The sequence below is a fragment of the Macrotis lagotis genome, chromosome 1 (genome assembly GCF_037893015.1).
Source record: "Macrotis lagotis isolate mMagLag1 chromosome 1, bilby.v1.9.chrom.fasta, whole genome shotgun sequence".
In the NCBI taxonomy this organism is placed as follows: Eukaryota; Metazoa; Chordata; class Mammalia; order Peramelemorphia; family Peramelidae; genus Macrotis; species Macrotis lagotis.
In genome coordinates, this window is record NC_133658.1 from 177,528,988 (window position 1) to 177,550,966 (window position 21,979).

Here is a 21,979-nt window from a genome sequence, read left to right on the forward strand (position 1 = left end):
GCTCTGTCATAGACTGAGCCCAATTTCTGTTTTTCTTGGAGTCTTTAGATGCAGAAGCTTTTGCTTCCTCATCTTCAGACTGAGTATTTTGATCCTTCTTGGGCTGATATGCAAAATATTTCTCAATGGTCTTCCTCTTATTTCTCTGTTTGCTCATTTTCCCAGCCTAAGCCTGTTTTGGGGGGGGTGCTTCCTGTGCTTTTGGGACACTCCCACAAGGGTCTCAGTGTGTGAGGCTCTGTCCTTCATCCTGGTCTGTGAATGACCATAAGTTCCCCCCTCTGCCACGGGGTTGAGGTGGGGGGGTCCTGCTGCTCTATGGGGGGGGCCTAGACTGCGATCAGGATCTGAATGTGTTCAGAGCCCCAGAGTCCTGTTCCAGGGTCAGAGGACAGAGATGGGCAGTCTCTCTCTCTTCACTTCCTCCCTAGGTTCAATGGGCTCATGCCCTGGGGGCTCCTGCTTACTGGCTCTGCCTGCTTATGTTTCCTGGAACTGGGCTGTGCTGGCCATGCTGCTCTCTGTGTACCCTGAGGGCTGATCTTCATGTGCTCACTCTGGCAGAGGTCCCCTGCTGTTCCCCCAATTTGTTCCTGGTGCTCCCCAGGGTGCTTAGCTCAGGAGACTCCCCTGCTGCTGTGAGCTGCTGGCTCCCAGTGCCCTGGGGCTGCCTCCAGGAGGCTCAAGTTCTTTCCCTCTGGCGGGCCACCCCTCCGGCAGGCCGCCCCTCCGACCCCGGGGAGCAGAGTCTTTCTGCTCTTTTCCAGGTTACCTTGAGTAGGAAAACTGCCTCACTGGGTCCCTCTGTGGGTTCTGTCTCTCGAAAATTTAGTTAGAGTCCTTAGCTTTATGAGTTTTATGAGAGAGCGCCTAAGACACGATCCATTCTTGTCGCTATCTTGGCTCTGCCCCCCCAGGATTTTGTTTTTAATCCTTTCTGCTGTCCACTTTTGTTTCATGGGTGAATTTTTTTTTTTTATTTTTTATTTTTTTTTTGCAAGGCAAATGGGGTTAAGTGGCTTGCCCAAGGCCACCTAGCTAGGTAATTATTAAGTATCTGAGACTGGATTTGAACCCAAGTACTCCTGACTCCAGGGCCAGTGCTTTATCCACTGTGCCAACTAGCCACCCCTCCCATTCACCTTTACAGTTTTGATAACTAATGTATTTCCTCCATCCTATTTTTTCCTGGTTATTCTTGTCTCTCTCACTTTTCAACCTGTCCCTCCTCACAAATGAAATGTTTTACTTTTGATCATTGCTTCCTCCAAACCTCCCTCCATTCTATCACTCTCTCTGTTTCTGTTTTCTCTCTCTCTCTTTTTTTTTTTGCAAGGCAATGGGGTTAAGTGGCTTGCCCAATGCCACACAGCTAGGTACTTATTAAGTGTCTTAGTCAGAATTTGAACTCAGGCCCTCCTGACTCCAGGGCTGGTGCTCTATCCACTGTGCCACCTAGCCACCCTTCTGCTTTCTCTTATCCTCATTTTTTTCATGTTGTAGCTGTCTAATCTATACAACTGCAGACCCCTTGTTCATCATTCTTCCATGTGGCTGCTTCTAATAGACATAGGTAGTTCTGAGGCCTAAAGAGCTTCAGGTATACAATCAGTTTGCCAGGTATTTGCTCCTGTGGTGACACACCAATCGAGGAACTGAGTCTGTGGATCTCCTCTAGGGTTTTGGTACCTTGGCCTCTTCTCACTCCACTTCAGCCATGGCATAGTCAAAGTCTTCAGTGTCCAGGTCCAGAGTGAGGGTCTCTTCCTGGTTACTGGCTCCAGAGTGAGCCTGCTTCCAGACACTGAGCTCCATCACAGAATGGGCCACTTCCAGCAGCTTCAGTCACCCCAGCACCTCGGAGACACTGTTGGTGTCCAATCCTGACCCAGGTGGGCTGCTCTGGCAGCTTTGGCCATGAGCTCCACGGACTTGGTGTGGAGGCTGGCATTGCCACCCACTCCCATCTGCTGCCCTCCTGATGCCCGAGTCAGTGGTCTGTCTTCATCAGGGCAAGCTCTGGGGTGTCCCACAGTCTTTCTTTTTTATTTCCCAATAGAATGACAGATTTCTATATTCAACTGAGTGTGTATGTTATTACCTCTCTGAGCCAATTTTAATGAGTACAAGGGATGCCTGTCATCCCCCTCTCCTATTGTTGCCTCTACTATAATAGCTCTTTCACACCTCTTTTATGTGAGGTAATTTACCCCATTCTACTCCCTTCTCTCTTTTCTCAGTGCAATCTTCTTTCTCACCCCTTAATTTTTTTATATCATTACATCAAAGTCAACTCACACCTGTACTTTTTATATATACCTCCTCTAAATTTCCATAATAGTGATAAAGTTAAGAGTTACAAATATCATCTTCTCATGTAGAAATAAACTTATGGAATCTCTTATGTTTTCTCTTTCCTGTTTAAATTTTTATGCTTCTTTTTAATCTTGTATTTGAAATTATTTTGTTCAACTTTGGTCCTTAAATTAGAAAAGCTTGAAAATTCTCCATTTCTTTAAAAATTCATTTTTTTTACACTGAAGGATCATATTTATTTTTGCTGGGTAGGTGATTCTTGGTTGTAATCCAAGCTTCTTTTCCTTTCAGAATGTCATGTTCTGAGCCCTCTGAAATATTGAAACTGCTCAATCCTATGTAATCCTGTCTATGTGTTTCCAGAATATTTGAATGTTTTCTTTCTGGCTGCTTGTGGTATTTTCTCCTTAGGCTAGGGGGCTCTAGAATTTGACTATAAAATTCCTGGGAGTTTTCATTTTGGGACCTCCTTCAGGAGGTCCCAAATCAGTGGATTCTTTCAATTTCTGTTTTATCCTTTGGTTCTAGAATATCAGGGCATTTTTCCTTGATAATTTCTTGAGATAAGATGTCCAAGCATTCTTAAATTAGTTCTCAATCTATTTTTCAGTTCAGTTTTTGCTAATGAGAAATTTCACATTTTCTGCAATCTTAAAGATTTTTTATATTTATTTTTCCATTTTTGGGTTTCTTTTATGAAGTGGTTAACTTTTTTCATGATTTTCTTGCTTTATTTTCTTCTACTTCATTTATTTGGTTTTTAAAGTCTTTTTTTGAAATCTTCCAGGACTTCTTTTTTGTTTTCTTTTTTCTTAACAATTTTTTTTGTTTTAATTTATGAACTAAAATTGCATTTCCAAAGTATAATATAATAAAAAGATGATTTTCCATGAAGCTGCATATCTATTATTGCTATTCCTTTTAAATCCTTAATAAAATTGTTATATTTTTCTTTTTTTCTTCCTTTCTCCCCTCCCCAACAGATGACTACCATTGAACACAAAAGGGTGACTGTGTTTTTATATATGTACAAAGATACAAATATATACATACATATATATATATATATATATATATATATATATATATATATAATTCTTCTATACATTTATTAGTAGTTCTTTTTCTGGATGCAGATAGCATCTTTCTTCATATGTTTTTTATTGTTAGTTTGGATATTTATAATAGTCAAAATGATTTATTTACTCAAAGCTGTTCTTAAAATAGTATTGCTGTTATTGTGCACAATGTTCTGTTGTTTCTGATCATTATACTCTTCAATATTTTATGAACCCTTCCATGTTTTTCTAATATCATTGAGCTTAGCATTTCTTATAGCACAATACTATTCTATCACAATTATATATCTTAATTTGTTTAGCCACTCCCCAATTGATGGGCATTCCTGTAATTTCTAGTTCTTTGCCACCTAAAAGAAAGCTACAATAAGCATTTAAGAACATATAGGTTTTTTTTTTCCTCAATCACCTTTGAAAATAGACCAGTTGTGGTAGACCATTATAGACATAGGTAGATCAACATCTTATACCATTCACTAAGATGAAGTCAAAATGGACATATAACTTATATATAAAGATAAATATTACAAGAAAATTAGAAGGCCATGGAATATATTATTTATCAGATTTATAGATGAGTGAACAACTTGTGAATAGATAAGAGATAGAGATTAAAGTTGGGTATAAAGTGGATAATTTCAATTACATTGAATTAAAAAGTTTTGCACAAATAAACAAAGGTCAATAAGATCAGAAGGAAAACAGAAAAATTTATAGAGAGTTTCTCAGAAAAAGATTTCATATCTCAACTATAAAAAGCATTTTATCAAATCTATAAGAAAATTACTTATTCCCCAATTGACAAATGGTCAAAAGATATGAGTAGGGTATTTTTCAAAGAAGAAATCAAAACAATTTTTAGATATATCAAAAGCTGCTCTTAATCATTATTGATTAGAGCCATGCAAACTAAAACAATCTTGAGATATCATTTTACACCTACCCGATTAACTAAAATGATTGAAGGAGAAAGAGATAAATGTTGGTGGTGATGTAGAAAAATTGGAATGCGAATACATTGTTGGTAAAACTGTGAACTGATCCAACCATTTTGGAAAGCAAGCTGAAATTAAATATAAAGAGCTATTAAACTGCCTATACCCTTTGACCCAACAATAGAAACAAAGGAATATTAATAGTTCTCAGAAGAATTTTCAACTATTAACTAGCAGATTTAACATTGTTCCAAATTATTAATAATAATTAAAAATTGTTGTTGAATCATTTGCCAGTTATATCCAACTTTCATGATGTAAATTGGGGTCTTCTTTGCTAAGATTTTGGAATGATTTGCCATTTCCTCTGCCAGTTCATTTTACAGATGAGGAATGAAGGCAAACAGAAGTTAAGTGTCTTGACCAGGGTCACATAGCTAGTAAGTTTCTGAGGCATGATTTGGACTCAGGTCTTTTTTACTTCAGGCCCAGCACTGTATCCACCATGCCATAGAAATAAAGACCAAAAAATTCTAAAGTTTCAACTGGCACTTAGAATATTTGGCAAAGAAAATAAAAGATGGAAACAGCTGATCTTGGTCAGAGGTGTTTTGGACCACTAATGCATTGTTGGCACACTTTAAATTGGTTGGATCATTCTGCAAAACCATATGGAATGATGTAAAGAAAGCTCAAAGTATCTGAAAGTTGATATCCAAAGGTTAGGACGAGAATGGCTGAGAGCATCTGGTAGATACCAAAATATTTCTAGAGTTTCTTTCTGTCTTAGCAAAGAACTGCAAAGTGGATGAGTGACACATGAATGTGACAGAATATCTAATTAAGAATATCTATTAAGTGTGCTATATAGGAAATGGTAACTATTGGCAGTGTGATTAGAGTTAGGTGAACTTATCAGAAAGAAAGTCAGCAAAGGAGTCCAACAATCCCAGATCTCAAACTATACAGAAAAAGGCAGCAATCACTTGATACTGGACCTTGATGATTCTCAACTCCTGGGCCAACTGACTGTATCTCCAAAGGAGGGTTGGGTGTTTTTCTGGAAAGTCTTTTCCAAGGCACTGGCTTGTTTGATAGAAAAAAAAACTGATTCTGGTGTAGCTTTGGCCTAAGCCTGGATCTCCCCCAAGCTGTTGAAGTTTTGACTGCAACTGTTCTTTGCTCTAGGCTGCCCCCCCCCCCCCCAATGCCATCTGAAGCTCTGACTCCAGGATTGTCTCTGCCTTAATCTTTGGCTTGCATTCCAGATAGCCTCGGACTTCAGAGCCATTCCACCTCGTGATCTGAAGAGAACCTGGTATGTGTTGACTGCCCTTGGGTCTCCAATGCTGGAATCCCAACAGATGATGCCTTCTGTGGCAGTGATGGCACTAGCATTGACTGCTTCTTTGGAATCTAGGACCCAGTTTGTAGCACAATGGGGGCCCAAGGAATCAGTAAAGGACTATGGAACTCCTGGGTCTGGTAGACTGGGGAAAGCATGCAGGGTAGATACAGGTCAATAGAGCAGCTTGTACCTCTACTACGGGTTCTTATTCGGCTTGAGACCAATTCACATTTTTCTTTGAAGCTTCACATATATCTATTTTAACATTGTTGCCCTTTCTATGCTTGTGCATTGATTATTCCTCTCATTATAGTACCTTTTCTGTCATTTTTTTGCTTATTTTTCCTGCCTATTTTGTGCATTTTTATTTTATGTATAAGGACTCAACTCCTGGAGTATAAAGGACATAGTCCCAAACTTCTTGTGTTGGGGGCTTGGGGCCTTGCTGTTGGCTTGCATTGGTAGAAGGGTCTTGCTACTAGCTTGCACTGGGCCTTGGGGCTATGGTCCACTCTGGGGTGGGTAGGGTGGGTTCTTGCTATTTACTAATGTGAGGGGTGGTGCCCACTCCAAGGAGCAGGGTCACATTAGTGGTCTGCCCTGGGGGATGGGACCTCATTGACTGACAGGCCCTTGTTTGTGGCTTGAGCTGGGGCTTGGGCCTGCCTATCAGCTTATACCCTTGCTGCTGACCAGCACTACAGGTAGAGTCTTGTTCATGGCATATACTGGCTGCTGACTTGTCTTTGGGTTTGGGGCTTCTCTGAAGGTTTGTACTTGGGGCAGGGCCTTGCTGGTGGCTTACTCAGCAGCACTCACTGCTGGCCCCCTGGCCTATATCTGGTTTGCTCATTGAATCACACTCCCCGAATTCTAGTAAGAACATTTTTCTGGCTGACCCTCTAAGTCAGGGCTGACACCTTTTAGCTTTTCTAGGCCCATCACCCAACAAAAATTTTTCACAAATTGCACATAGGGCTAGAAAACTACTTTACTGGTTGAAAACTGAATCTGTTTTACTCTATGTTATTGAAAGTTGTTTGGAGTGGAATTTGGGAAAGCTCAAGTGAGCTCAGGTGAGTTCCTGCCTCACTCTCAACTTGGCACCAAAAGGGACACTGAAATAATTTTGAGGGTCCCAGCATGGGTGCACTTTAATTTTACCTTTACATAGTGCAATACTCATAATAATGACTCAGTAAATATTTGTTGAATTTAACCAAACCACAGGAAATTCCTTGACTGGTACAGTTCATGATATTGTGAGAATAACATGGTTTGGACATTTTTCTACTTGGAGTAATTCTATCTTCTTTTTGGATGATTCTATCTTCTTTTTTATTTTATACTGTGTAATGTTTATTATAATAGCATACTGTGACTCATGAAGCAGGGAATTAACTTCAGGAAATGATTTACTCTTCAAATCTTTTCTTAGATTCTTTTTATAAGTGCATTTTTGAGTCACAAGTGATTTCATGAAAGCAGAATGCAGAATGGGATGGAGAAAACTAAATATTAAGGTTAAAATGGTTGATGATAAAAAACAAGAAAAGGGTCAAGTACCACACCCTAACTATGGGAACAATAGCCAATTCTTAGATGTGGTGCCCCCTTGGAACAGGAAAGAGGAAAAGGATGAGGCTTAGGAGGGTGGACATAGGGGAGGGAGACAGGCAATGTGTATGATTAATAAGCATGTGATAGAGTCATTGTTGCTCATCTTACAACTTGTCTTGTAATACAAGATGCAATCCAACTCCTCTGCAGTGAAAGTCATTGGTATAGCCCCTGGGTATACCATTGATTTATTGAACTTCTCTGTTAATTTCTGTAGGTAGACACAAATCATTGGGTTGTCATTTCTGAAGTTTATTATGATAGATAATATGGCATGGTAAGAAACTCAAGAATTTGGTGAGTTTTAGTTCCTCCAGAAGCTCAGATAAAATTCCTGGTTAAGATAATATTAATTTTTGATAAAATTTATGATTTGTGTACCCATTTCCTCAAAATATCATCTTAAATCTCTCCTTTTCTTAGTTAGTCAAATTCTAGGAAAAGCGGTCTACATTGTCTCTACTGCTCCTCTTATTCATTCTTCAATCTTTTGCAGTATTAGTTTTTCACTTCTTAACCCAACTGACATTAATCTCTTGAAAGTAATCAATGATCTCTTATTTGTCAGATCTGATGCTCTTTTTAAAATCCTAATTGTTTTTGACCCCTTTGCTATATTGGTCTCATTGACTACTATTTACCACACTTTGGATATTCTCTTCTCTATGGGTTTACATGACTTTAACTCTCCTGGTTTTCTTCCTACACATTTTCCCTATATCTTACACTCCCATATCATGCCCCTATATTGTGAATATTCTCTAAGATCCTGTTTGGGGCTTTCTTCTCTGTCTACCCTATCTCAGCAGCTCCCATGGGTTAAGCTATCATCCCTATGTGGATCTCCCTTTAACTTCATTCTTGTAACACAAGCTATTTCAAACAGGATGTACTAAAGATATATCAAACTCATCTGTCTAAAACAGAGCAAATTGATTTTTTTCTTCAAATACATTTTCCTTCTAAACAACTCCCCTCACTATTGAAAGAATATGTGTGCATTATCCTTGACTCTTCACTTTTACTCCACAAATCTATTCAATTATCTAATCTTTCCTTTTCTGCCTGAACAGCATTTCTTTTATCTAACCCCTGTCTCTACTCAAAAAGTAGACATAATCACCTTAAAACTAGATTATTGCAAAAAACTCTAAATTGGTTTACCTATATCATCTATCCATATTTCAACTCATTCTCATCATAGTTGCCAAAGAAACTCCCTTAAGCATTGATTTGATTGTTTCATGATCCTGCTTAGTCAAGTCCACTGTCTCTGCCTCTGAAATAATAAATAATAAACTCCTCAGTTTCTTTTAAAATCCTTGCTATCTGACTGCAACCTGGTTTTCCAAACTTATTATGTGTTATTCTCCTACCCTTATTCTGATCCAGTCAAACTGATCTACTCTATAATCTTCATTCACCACACTGTATCTCTTCTCTTAGGGACAATGCAGTGGTCATCCCCCATGCTTGGAATATACTCCCTTCTCACCTCTGTTTTGTAGAATCCCTTTCTTTCTTTAATATACAACTCAGCCATTTTCTCTTGCATGAAACTTGTCCTGATTTTCTTGACTCCTTGTTCCATCCCTCTTTAACTACCTTATATTTTATTATTTGTTTGATCATTATACACACACACACACATATACTGCTTGTTCCCTCATTAGAAAGTAAGCTCCCTGTGAGTGAGTAAATATTTTTTCAGTAATTGCATTTCCTCATCCTGTAATGCTATGCCTGGTATGTGGTTAGTATTTAATAAATGTGTTTTGATTATTTGATTGAGCTCAACCACACACAGAAAGGCCATTCATAAGTGTTCCATTTCCATGATCATGGAGGGTGATGTGACAAAGGAGAATGATGGAAAGCCACAAGATACTATATGATCTGAATGATATTTATTGTGCTTCTGGCAGAAGGTAGGTTCTGAGTTCAGAGTAATACCTGGTAAATTATAAATACTGGAGAGTTTGAAGAAATTTCTTCCTGTATGTCTTCCTGATTGTCTGCAGGGTATATCATAGGACTTTTTGGAACTGTGGCTTGGTTAACCTTACTGCTCCTCCAAGAAGTGACAGTATACATGATATCTTTCTAGTGAATTTAACTCCCTAATTTAAGCTCATCCTAATAACCTAGCATTATGTGGGTTGGCCAGTCATGTTAAGTGAGTGTCATCCAACTCTAACTGATTTGTGAATCCTTGCTTGGGTTAATATGGACCCAGTACTAGCTTGTGTGGAGTAATATCTTTCAAATTTTATTGTTTTATATTAAGGGCAGTTAGGTTGCATAGTGAATAAAGTATCAGGACTTGGTGTCAGGAAGAGTTAAAGTTTTATGATTCTGGGTAAGTCACTTAACCCTGTTTGCCTCAGTTTCCTCATATGAAGAAGAAAAATAGGAAACCATGCCCAGTATCTTAGCCAAGAAAACCCCAAATGTGGTCACAGAGGTGGACGTGACTGAGACTGAAATGACTGAACAACAACAAAAGTCAAACAGTTCATATGTGCTTTCTTTTAGTATATCAGTTTTTGCAGGCTGTAAGTGGCAGTGAGAATACAGTTATAAGCAGATGGCTACATGCATTTTTGAAGCAGTTCATGATACATTCTAGTTTCCTTTTTTTAAATACAAAGAGGAAAGGCAGGAGTGCAATTGCCGAGTTCTTTCTGTTCCTCTAGTGTTTGTCTTTCCCCCTCTTTTAATTGTCACTAAAGAGTAGCTTTGACCCGTTTGCAAAATGCTGAAAGACACATAGAAATGTATATTGGGGGGAGAGAGCATGAATAGGTCAATAAAATCTTAGTGTTTTCTCTGTTGTAACATTTCACTAAAGAACTGACCTCAGGTTGGTATGCTGTAGAAGTAAAAGGGAGAATAAAAAAGCAGTTCCCGATTGGTCCACTTATTCCATTTCCACTGAAACTCAGGAGGGTACTGAAAGGAGGTGTGACAATTTGAAAGGCAGAAAGGAGATCACAGAAGTGTGAAACTTGTCACCTTTCCTTTAATATCCCTCTGTGGCATATGGACAGGAAGCAAGTGCCAAGGGCTCTCAAGAGAGGGGGAGAGTTGCTACTGTGCTGTTAGCTCACACGTACCCAGGGGCTTGCCTGGTCTGATGGGTAACCCACTAGTACATATATATAAGCTGATTACTTGCAAGGGATTGACTTAACCAGGATTTGGACACCTAAAGCATTAAATGGCAAACAGTCCATCATCTTGTCAACTGATACATTTCATGAGTGTTGTAGGACTGAATTAGAAAGGATTTTAGAGATATCTAATCAAATCCAATCCCCTAATTTTACAACTGTGGAAATAGGCTTAAATATAGGCACATTCAGATAATTAAAGTTGATTAAAAGATGGTATATAATTTCTTAAATGTTGCTTATGGTATCCCAGAGAAAGTTCATAAAGAGTCATTCCATGCCAGAACTAATCTATTAATCCAGGCTCTTTGGTATCAAATTCAATACTATTTCCACTATGACATGTTTCAACCTTAAAATTATCTAGATTCAGCAAACATTCATTAAGCACCTTTGCTTAATGAATAAAAATGCTTGGAAATTTGAGGAATCACAAATCTATAGTCTGTTATTTATTCTTGGGTTTAGCTGGTAGGGAATGACGGAATAATCACCTGAACATAACTTTTGTTTTATACCTGTCAAAATGTGGGTGACATTTAAAATTTGAGGATGTAAATGAATAATAGAAAGTAACTTCTCTGAAGACTGGGTGAGTAAAAGATGAAGGCAGTTGTGTGAATTATCAGAAATTTTCTTATTGAAAGTTGATTATTACAATTTACTTGTCATTCCCATTAATATTAACACACCAATGTGAGAAGGTCATTTCTATGTTTTTGCTTTGTAACTCATTCTAGTGAGGTTTTAATGAAATTGGAATTGAGTAATATGGCTTGGACTGTGGTAGAAAAATCAAATTGTTGCTACAGAAGCCAAGTTAACTTTTAATAAGATAGCTAAGATGATCTAAAAACATGAACTCAATTTTAGCTTTTTAACAGCATCAGTAGTTAATATTTATAATGTACTTTAAGGTTTGCAAATTGCTTTCCATATTTATCTCATTTGATTCTCTCACAACAACCCTGTAAGGCTGGTGTTATTATCTCCATTTTGCAGATGAGAAAACTGAGATAGAGAAGTTAAGTGACTTGTCCAGGTTCATATAACTAAGTGTCTGAGGCAGTAATTGAACTTAGGTCTTCCTGTGTCTGAGTCCAGATCCCTTGTTTTCTATGCTATCTTTTTTTTTTATTAATATTAATAGGTTAATAAAATATGCTATCTTTTCTTACTAATATTGCTGTCCCTGACTAGTGACCTATTTTATCCCTTCCTTACTTAATCCTTTACAGGTTTTAGCTTCTTAACTTTGACATCCTTTATTTTGAATGAGAATGTGAAGATTTGAATTGATTGGAGTATATGGATAAGTCTCTGAGGACAATATCGAGATGCTAATTTTAGGTGATGACTGCTAATTTTAGGTGTTACTGAGGTAACAGAAGGGTGTGTGTTCATGAACTAGCATGGGCATAGAGATAGGGCAGAGGGTTTGCTCTATTTGTTTTTGATGGATTGATGTTACTTTGTTGTGACCATTAGACCATGAGCTTTCTTCCAGTGGGCATGTTTTTGCCTTTCTTTGTATTTCCAGCACTTATTACAGTGCCAGCTACTTGGTTAATGGGCTACTCTCTGGGTCTATATGTGAGGAATATTTTGGTCTCTCAAAATAGTTTACTTGAGTATACTTTTGATACCAACATATCATGATACTGGACGTTAAGGGAAGGCTAGTAAAATTTAAGCCTGGTGGCATTCTTTTGGATTTGAACATTTTAAAAATTTACCAAGGCCATAAAAAAAACAACACTTCCAAAAAAGTCATTTACTACACTAGTAGAAACTAATAATTTTTAGCAATAATACAGTGTGTTACACATCTATTCTATATTTAATGTCAGTATAGTGAAACTTTTAAACATAGCACATAAAATTTTCCCTGATTGTCAATTCACAGTTTTTCTTTTTAATAAGTTTTTGTTTTTGTTTAGTTCATGAATAAAAATTTATGAGAAGTCTATCCTGTTAAGATTTTTTACTAGTTGGTTATCTGAAAAGGACTTAAAAAGCTTTTTGTGTTCTTTGTTCCCCCCAAAATTATTTCATGAACAAAAGAAAGCAGCATTTATTGTAAAGATATCCAAAATTATAACTTGGATTTAATGTTACCCATAGGCAGTTGCAAAAATACCAGATTGAAAGGAGGCAACATATATCTTAATCATGTTTATAGCTCCCAAAATAGATATATTATTGGAAAACATGTATTTTAGGAGTCAAATGTATTTTCCTTACTTTTGAAAAGTATATCATTATTTGTATTAGGCCATTTAAAAATTCTCTTTTAAATGCTAATAAATTTACTTTTTTTTTCATCTAGGTTCTGGTATCATAGTCAAGATCTTTCTAACTTGTTCCCTGAATGAAATATATCCCTAAAGAATTGACTTATTTCAACTATTCCCCACAAATTTTGTTCAGTGTCTGTTTTATAGCTAAACAACAGTCCAGAGTTGAAAAGAAGGAATGAAGCAATGTGATTTGACTTGTTTTCCCTTGGTTCTTAGTGAATTTTGGGGAATGTTGAAGTAGGAATTTAGGACCATGACTTGAGTCAGGACTACTTCAGTCATAGGCAACTCAAAAGCTTCTAAGAGCTATTTCCTTCCATGTCAACTCTGCTCTTAGAAGTGAATTCAGTCAGTGCAGTTTATAGAAATTTAATTAAGAAAATTTCTGAACTACCCTGTGTGAGTGCAAATAATCATTATGCTTTTATGTTTGTTTGTTTGTTTTTGTTTGATTTTTTTGCAAGGCAGTGGGGTTAAGAGACTTGCCCAAGGTCATACAGCTAGGTAATTAATAAGCATCTGAGACCTCATTTGAACTCAGGTCCTCTTGACTCCAAATCCAGTGCTCTATCTACTGTACCATCCAGCTGCTGCATCAATATGCTTTTTAATCAGTATTTAAGAAGCAAAAATTAGTTTCTGTCCTAAAGGGAAGAAATACTATTTTCATGCTTTAGAGCAATAAAAATTCTCATTCACACCTAATTTGACTTGTTATTGGTCATTTTATTAATTAACTGGGGAATAATTTCTAGGAGAAGCTGACATGCAGATCAAAATTAAGCCTTTCATTTAGGTCAGTGGTTGTCTCCATTTAAGAAGAATTCCACTCAGCCTGGGCATGAGCCCTGCCAAATGGAATAATATAAAGACTGTACTATTCCTCTGTCATGACACATTTTTGTCTGACTCCATGGGGTACAAGATAAGAAATACAATTATGGAACCTAGTAGAAAGGAAGAAGAAAAAAAAAGATAAGATACTCAAAGTGGTTGCACAAAGCAAAAAAATAAAAATGGGGGGGCATCTAAGAGCCACAAAAAAAGGAAAAAGACAATGAGTACAATTTAGTACTGATTGTGTGTCTATATGGATAAATGGAATAATAGAAACAGCTAATATTTTGAAAGGTTTTAAAGATTATATAGCACTAAACTAACACACTCGTATTACTTTACTTTATCATCTCCATAAATCTGTAAAATAGGTGCTATTTTCCCCATTTTACGGGTGCTATTTTCCCCATTTAACTGAGAATGAAAGTGAACAGCTGAGGGTCTCAACTAATGTACCCTAGACCATTTCAGACTCCAGTCTTAACTTCTAAGTCTAATGTTATATAATGTTACAGTGTGCTTATCTATTATGTTACCTAGCATTCAAATGACAGTACAACAGTTCAGGCAAAATATCTTGAAAATTGAGGGAAAAAGGGCCTTCCTTGTATTGTAGTGGACTAATGTGCTTCATTTAACCCATATAAGTATCTTCAATTTTCATAGGTGAAATGATCCAATTGTCACAGGAAATTCCATCATTATAAAATGTCAATAAAGTCTCTCCTAAAATGTGAAATGAAATACATGAAAACTGAAATATTAACCAAACCTAGAGAACACTGGAAGATATTTAGAAACTGTGGCTATAAGCTACAAGATTATTTGTTAAAACAAATAGGAATTAATATTTAGTGGGGCATGATGGCAAACACTTGAATCCCAACCACTAGAACACTGAGGCTGACATCAATTGAACTTTTTGAAGTTTTAAGCTGTAGTAGGCTAAGACAGTTGGAAATTCACAGCAAATTTAGCATCAGAGGAAAGATGCAAGAATATAACAGGAAAGTCAAAAATATATAGCATTGTGGGAATATACTTGCCTTGTAGATTCAGCCAAACAAGCACCTTTTTATTTAGTTCTATTGTGAGGTCTCTACTAAATCCTTGAAAATTTTGTAATTAACAGCAAGGCCCTAGAAGCCAAATGCTGATTTTTTTTATTCTTATCAAAACTAAAAATTCACTTTTATACTCAAATTATCTTTGTCATTATTTACTAAAGGCAGCTAGGTGGCACAGTGTTTAGAGAACTGGTCCCTAGAGTCAGGAGGACCAGAGTACAAATATAACCTCAGATACTTGATACCTATGAGCTAGCTGTGTGACCCCTGGACAAGTCACTTTTTGTGACTAACCCAACTGCCTTACCATCCTTCCCACCCCCCTAATATTATATTACTAATAATTTTTTTAAAAAAGTATGTTTTCTGTTACATTTCCTTTTTATGTGTTCAAAGAGCACTTCACTTGACTTATGTGTTTCCTCATTAAGCTTATGGAGAACAGAGAGCCTCCCAAAAAGAGGTGTCTTTTGTCTTTATACAGGAGTATGATAACTTGTGTCCCCAAACCCTTGGACTCTGATGAAGAGGTAGCACCCTCCCCCCACAGGAGGAAAAGTCATAATTTTCCAACACAAAGTATAGTTTTGGCTCATTAGTAAAAATTAGTGACTTCACTTGGGTGAGTATACAAGATGACTATGTCCAAAAGAATTCATCAGGAATTAAAAATAGATTGCACAGGTTTGGAGTACAGGCACAGATCTAGAATTAAAAGTACCTTATTTACCCCCCCCCCCAATTTCCCTTATAGAATCGAAGACTCATCTATTTTGGACCCTTTACTAGGAATAATTCCATTGAAATTGATCTGTATAAAAAATAAAAGAATTTTCATTTTATACAGTAAGTTTGCTTTCATGTATAAAAGCTACTGCTTCAGTACCTGAAGTAGTCTGAATTAGTTATGAATTATGTTATGAATTAGTATATTATGGAATTTTCAGCACTGACACCTTTCCCACAACAAAACAAAACCTTTAAATATCCTTAAATATTATATAGTAATCCACTTTAAAAAAATTTAATTAGGATTTACTTTCCCAATTAAAAAAACTTCCTTTAATTAGTAATGAACATTAATGAATGAATTGTCTTGCCTTTCAGCTCCCACATTTACTAGGTGTTTGAGTCTCTAATCCCTACCTTTTCAGGGACTCGAGTATCTATAGTCCTTCAACTCCCACTTTTTGTTAAATCTAGTATTGTAAACATGTAAAATTAAAAAAAACATGAAAATTTGGATACATCTTTACAGCAGAAAGTCAAGTATCTCCTGGTCTGATTTATTTATAATGTCATTTGAGAAAATGAAATGTTGTGTAGCTCATTCTTACAGTTAGGGAAGTTTTAGCTAAAAGATCACTCTATTTGTCCTGTCCAACTCTGCTTGAATATCAACTGGATGTTTATCTTATAGCTAAGATTTTCCCAGCAGATCTCTGCTTGTGAATCAGATATAATTAATATAGGTCATTGACTAGTCTTTTTTCATAATCATTGTGCCAAAAGTTCAAACGCTTCAGCTATAGTCAATTGTGTTCACATATTAAAAAAAGAGCTCACTGAGTAATAATCTCTACTTTTATCTCAGTTAAGAAGCTGTGACAAGACTTCTTGATATACTTGGTTGTAGCTGTCAACAGGCTTGATAAAGTGCATTATAATTGTATTTTAAATATTTTGAATTGATGAGATTTTTAAAAGTGTAGTCCTGAGATAGCAGCAAAAGAACATGAATTGACTCAGCATTTTCTCCTAAGGTAAAAAAGAAAAATTAGAATGACTGTTCATTCACAAGATTTATAGTGTACATGCTAAACAGAAATTTTGAGTGGCACTACCAATATTTAGGTTATTATAAGTTTTAGAGTCAGCCATTCGAGGGAAAAAGAGTTTATTTGTAACCACACTCACATCCAGCCCTAAATTTGGCTTGTGCCCTCAAAAAGGAAAACTCAGAAAATTGGAATAAACCATGTAGGATCAGTATGAGGAAAAGAATATTTTTCTTCAAAGACTTTCCCTAGTACTTGCTGATCAGCTCTACTTCTTCCCTCAAAGCATTAATTTTTTCTCAGCACCTGTCCTTTGAGAAATTCAAAAATATGGGTGAATAGAAATTCATGTCTCTTTTCCTTTCTGAAACATTCCAAAATGATGATGGGTGCTTTTAGAGTTGGTATGAATAAAAACATCCCACAAGTCTGCAGATGAAATACGCTTTAACTAAAACACAATAAAACCTGCTAAATTAAAATTTTAAACCTCCTTTTCCCCATTGCCCTGAAAGGCACTGAACCAATGAGACTGCACAGTAGCAAATGAGACCCAGGCTCTTTGCCATCAAAAATACACTAAAAAGTGTGTTTTTCTTTGGGAAGTCTTAGGAGAGGAGAAACTTAAATCTGGACCATATTTCAGCCTCTATAGGCACAAGTTGGAGACAGTAAAACTTCAACAGCATTGCTTTCCTCAATTGAGTTGGCTATTCAAGAAACAAAAACTGTGCTAAGAAAGATGAGAAATACATTTATATTCCTTTTGAGGCAAAGAGGGAGGTCTTTTTGGCAAAGTCTCTATGTTCTCTTCAAGTTTGGAAACTTAATCTTCAAGTTCAAACCTTTTTTCATCTATTGGTTCAGGGTGAGCTGATTTTTTGTGCCGTGAGTATTTCAGTCTCAGAATATTACCTATTTCATCAACCTCTTTCAAGACCTGCAATGAGAATATTAGAAAACATTCTTTAAGTCATGATCACATTGATTTAGATTGGTCTCCCCTGAGAAGACCACAAAAATAGTAAAAACCACATTAGAATTTTCTTACAGTATTGTTTTATGGAAATCCAATTTTAATTTTTAAATTTAATTTTATATTTAATTTATTTATTTTTCCAACTACATGCAATGGTAATTTTCACCAATCATTTTTTTTTGCAAGTTTTTGAGTTTTACATTTTCTCCCTCCCCTCTCCTCCTATCAGAAAGCAATCTAATATAGGCCAAACATATACAACCCAACCATGCTAAACATAGATTATGGTAATCTGTTTTAAACAAAAAAGAGTAAGGTTTTGTAATTATTTTTCTGAACTTTAAGCCTTATTAGCTTTTAAGTTGTTGATTTGATCTCTTCACATCCTCAAAATTCTACTTATCCTTCATAACTTACCTTATATGTTCTTTTTCACAAATCCTTTCTTTGACCTCCTCACCCTTCCCTACACCTACCAACTAGAAATGATTAATTGATTTGTCCTTCTTCTGAATCTGAGTGATGTGGTGCAGTGGGGAGTAATGGAATTGAAGGCAAACTTTTTTTGCATTTTCCATTTTCTTCTTTAAAGCGATTGGATAATATTATCCTATTCTAATTATATAGTATCTATACCATTTTCTACAAAACAAGTATGACATCTTAACTTAATGATTAGTAGGTTTATGATCACATATATTAAGTGTTTTATTGGAAATGTTAAGGTTTTCCTCCATGATAGATAATTTTCAAGCTATTAACCTCTTAATTGGCTGTCAGTGGATCAAGCTATCAATATCTTGGCCTTATCTTTAAGACTGCAGTTTTTCAAAGAACTTCTGCAAAGAAGTGCCCATTTCTTCTCTAATAAATTATTATTAGTAGTAGAGACAAATTTATATGGCATTTATTTGGTGTTTTTATCTGAAGAATCTGTTTTCGCTGAAACTTGGTTTTCTTATATATCAAATATATCAAATAGTACCTGTGTCTTAGCAACTTCAAATGACTACAATTACCATTTTAATGAGGCAAAAGTTGAGAAAGTGTTTTGAAAAGTCAAAAGTGTGATATAACTATAAAGGTGACATTAACAATTTCATTTGTTAGTGCTTTCCCTCCTCAAATTATCTTGTGTTTATTTTTTCTTTTCATGTTACATTTTTGCACTGATGGAAGGGACTATTTTTTGTTTGTTTGTTTGTTTTGAGGGGATATCTCCAGTGTTTAATACAGTTGCTTTGTAGGCAAACCTAGTATGCTTACTAAATGCTTGCTGAATTTAAATGAATCTGGAAAGTGGGTTAGAAATAGTGGCACTTGTACCCATCTGACGGTTTTTGTGAGTAAAGTGGGTAAGCAGAAATAGGTCTAATCTATTTCAGGAAGGATTTAGTTTAGGCTAAATATAGAATTGTGAATAATAAGAGTGATTAAATATTAGAATGGATCAGGGGAAACCTTGACTAGGTTTTGGTCATGGAATCTTTTTCTTGGAGACTTTTACAATTGACAGAGTTTTATATGTGATCTTAGCCTTAGGTAAAGGGATAGGCTAGATGCCTTAGGCACCTTTGCTTCTCTTTAAAGTAATCAAAGCTATCTATGTGATAATCACAAGATTTGATAGTCTCAATTAACAACCATTTTAAAAGAGTCTTCTATGTGTGCTAACAGTTCATCTTTAAGGAAATAAAGATTTTTAATCAGAACTGGCATTTCAATTAAGGGAGGTATGTGTGTGTGTGTGTGTGTGTGTGTGTGTGTGAATTACATACATCTTAAATTACAATATTCAGTTTAACAAGAATTTATTAATTTGCTGCTATGTGCATGATACTATTTTAAGGCATTGGGAATATAAATACATAAATTAAAAAGGCCTACAATAGGGGAGGGTGTTTAAAATTAGTTTTACGAAGTGAAAAGAATTCAAAGGGGTGGAAGTGAGGTATGACCTGTGAAACTGAATTTTGTATAGGCCAGTTTGGCTTCAGCCAAATTGGATAGAGAAAATGAAGGATGATAATGTAAAATCAGTCAGGAAAGATTGGTTAGTGCTAGATTACAAAGGTATTTAAATAGCATTATTCTTTTTGCATGGGAATTGAAGTGGTCAGATTTGTGCTTCAGGAATATTAGTTTGATAATAGTATCGAAGATGGTTTGGAGAGGGGAAAACGAGAAGCAGACAAATTGAGAAGCTTTTTATTAGACCGGGTAAGAGGTGATGAGACCCTTATTGAAGGAGGTGGGGTATCTATAAGTGAAAACAAGATATGTTGTAGTGGAAAATTCCATAAATATTGGTAATTGATTGGATATGGTCCATAAAGGAGAATAAAATTGTTAAGCTGATTTTTAGATTGTGAAGATGGGTAACTGGAAAGGGGAAAATAATGAATTCGGTTATGAACATATTGAGGTTGAGATGCTTAGGCAATATCCAGATGGAAATAGGGCAGGCAATTTGTGATATGGCCCTGGAACTCAGGAGAGAAATAAGGGTTGGGTTTATAGATTTTGGAGTTGAATACATAGAGATGAGTAATTTAACCTGTAGAGAGCTGATGAGAGAGAGAGAGAGAGAGAGAGAGAGAGAGAGAGAGAGAGAGAGAGAGAGAGAGAGAGAGAGAGAGAGAGAGAGAGAGAAGAGAGCCCAGGATAGTTATAAGGTATAAATTTCAGTTTTATTTCTTCAATTTGGGTGAGGCACTATAGTCTTCTACTCTTACTCACATAGGAAAGACTGAAATAAAAGGGTCAGAAAAAGCAAGTCTAATTTGTGATTATTTTCACATCACTTAAGACAAGATTGCTTTGTTGAATCTGGACAAGTGGGTTCTTGGTCTATTGGGTCTAGTATATGTATTAAGATAAGTTGTTTGTAAGGCATACCTAGTTGTTATTTTTTAAAAAGAAAGAAAAAATCTTAAACCTCGGAATTTGAAGGTACTTTAAAATATCATCTTTAACAACTTGTGCCTGACCAAGAATCTGGTTTTCAAACTTCCAGTCTTCAGCTGAAGATGTCCTGGGGAGTTGGCGGTATAGGATAAGAATTCTTTGGTCATCTCATTACACTTTTTAGGTTTTCCTTACATTGAACATAAATCTACCCTTCTTTAGAACCAAGTAGAACAAGTCTAATCTGTTTTGTGACAACTTAAAGATTATCATAATGGTCCTGCCCATTTCACACCTCTGGTTAAATAATTCCAATTCCTTCAATGAATCATTAATTCAAGAATATGAAAAATATTAATCATCTAGTTTTGTATTATGACAAAATACTGGTTTAACCTAATTGACTGAGTTTTTCACTGAATTGGCTGTTCCTCTCATTCCCCCACCCCATCCTATTGAATTTATTAAATGGGTGGACATCTTGTTGTCATAGGCTTAGTTTTTGTTTACTATTTTAATTTATATGTTTTCAAGTCACCCAGAAGAGATCTAGAAAACCACAAATGTTAAACAAGTTAATATTTTTCAAAATTAAAGTAACAGAACTTTCTGGGCTATAGGACCCACAAAGAATCCAGTAAAACACTTCTTGATACTTACCATGTCTAGCATTTCACAAGTATGTGAAGATGACATACAAAACCGAGCTCGAGCTTCTACTAATGGAGTGGCTGGAAAACCCACTACTACTACACCAATTTTTCTTTGTAACAGCATTCTTGAAAATGCACTGTGAAGATAGGGGTGGGGTGAGGAGCAAAACAAAAAAGAGAAAATTAGAAATAATCTAACATTATCCACAAAAGAAAAAGAATGTAAGGAGTTAGAAATTATTTGTGTCAGTGCTTTAAAATTTCTTTAAAATATTTCTTGTGGCTTCATAGCTCTATTTCTTATTAGTGTAGGTTTTTCTTCAATGAATACATTTTTTTTCTTTTGTTTTTGCAAGGTAATGGGGTTCAGTGACTTGCCCAAGGTCATACAGCTAGGTAATTATTGAGTGTCTGAGGTGGGATTTAAACTTAGGTCCTCCTGACTCCAGGGCCAGTGTTCTAATCCACTGGGTCACCTAGCTGCCCCTCCATGAATACAAATTACAAACTTCTTTAAAATTAATAGATGTTCTTTGGGATTTTCTAGGAAAAATTAATTGCTCTTTGGTAAGCATGAAGATTACTATCTTCAGATATAGTTATAGTGATATTTGGATATATTTAGTAGTCAGCAAATGCTACAATAATTTGAAACACATAGGTTATTCTGTATAAAATGTCACTCAATTCAATTTCCATTCTATGCCCAGGGATCTTATTTCCTTTACTAGAATGATTACTAGAATAGAATAGTCTTCAACAGCCCAGGGTTACCTATATACCTTCAATGAGAGATTTTGCTATCTCAGTAGTGAAAGAAAGGTCTTATAGATTTGCAACAATTCCTTTTATGCTTATAATATCAGATCCTTGGCAGAAAATTTAATATAAATATTTTTCTTCCCTTTTGATAAATTCTCTTATTCTCTTTAACTTTGGTCATGCTTTCAAGTTTTATATAATTTAAGTTATCTGTTTTTGATTAAG

General features: G+C 35.8%; 1 protein-coding gene and 1 pseudogene across 2 annotated transcripts in view; both read right to left on the bottom strand.

Moving 5' to 3' along the window:
* Positions 1-1,507: 1,507 nt before the first annotated feature.
* Positions 1,508-6,564, bottom strand: LOC141518822 (thiamine-triphosphatase-like; annotated as a pseudogene).
* A 1,492-nt stretch (positions 6,565-8,056) lies between these two features.
* Positions 8,057-21,979, bottom strand: part of LOC141504437 (serine palmitoyltransferase 3-like) — a 134,198-nt gene continuing 120,275 nt past the window's right edge. Inside the window, exons 8-9 of one of the 2 annotated variants that reach the window (XM_074209436.1) lie at positions 21,000-21,129; positions 8,057-17,393 (exon numbers count right to left, since the gene is read on the bottom strand). In XM_074209436.1, the coding sequence (XP_074065537.1) occupies positions 17,280-17,393; positions 21,000-21,129 (244 nt within the window). In that variant the 3' untranslated portion in view covers positions 8,057-17,279. The remainder of the gene's footprint in view (positions 17,394-20,999; positions 21,130-21,979) is intronic. The other variant, XM_074209435.1, reaches the window with a different exon arrangement.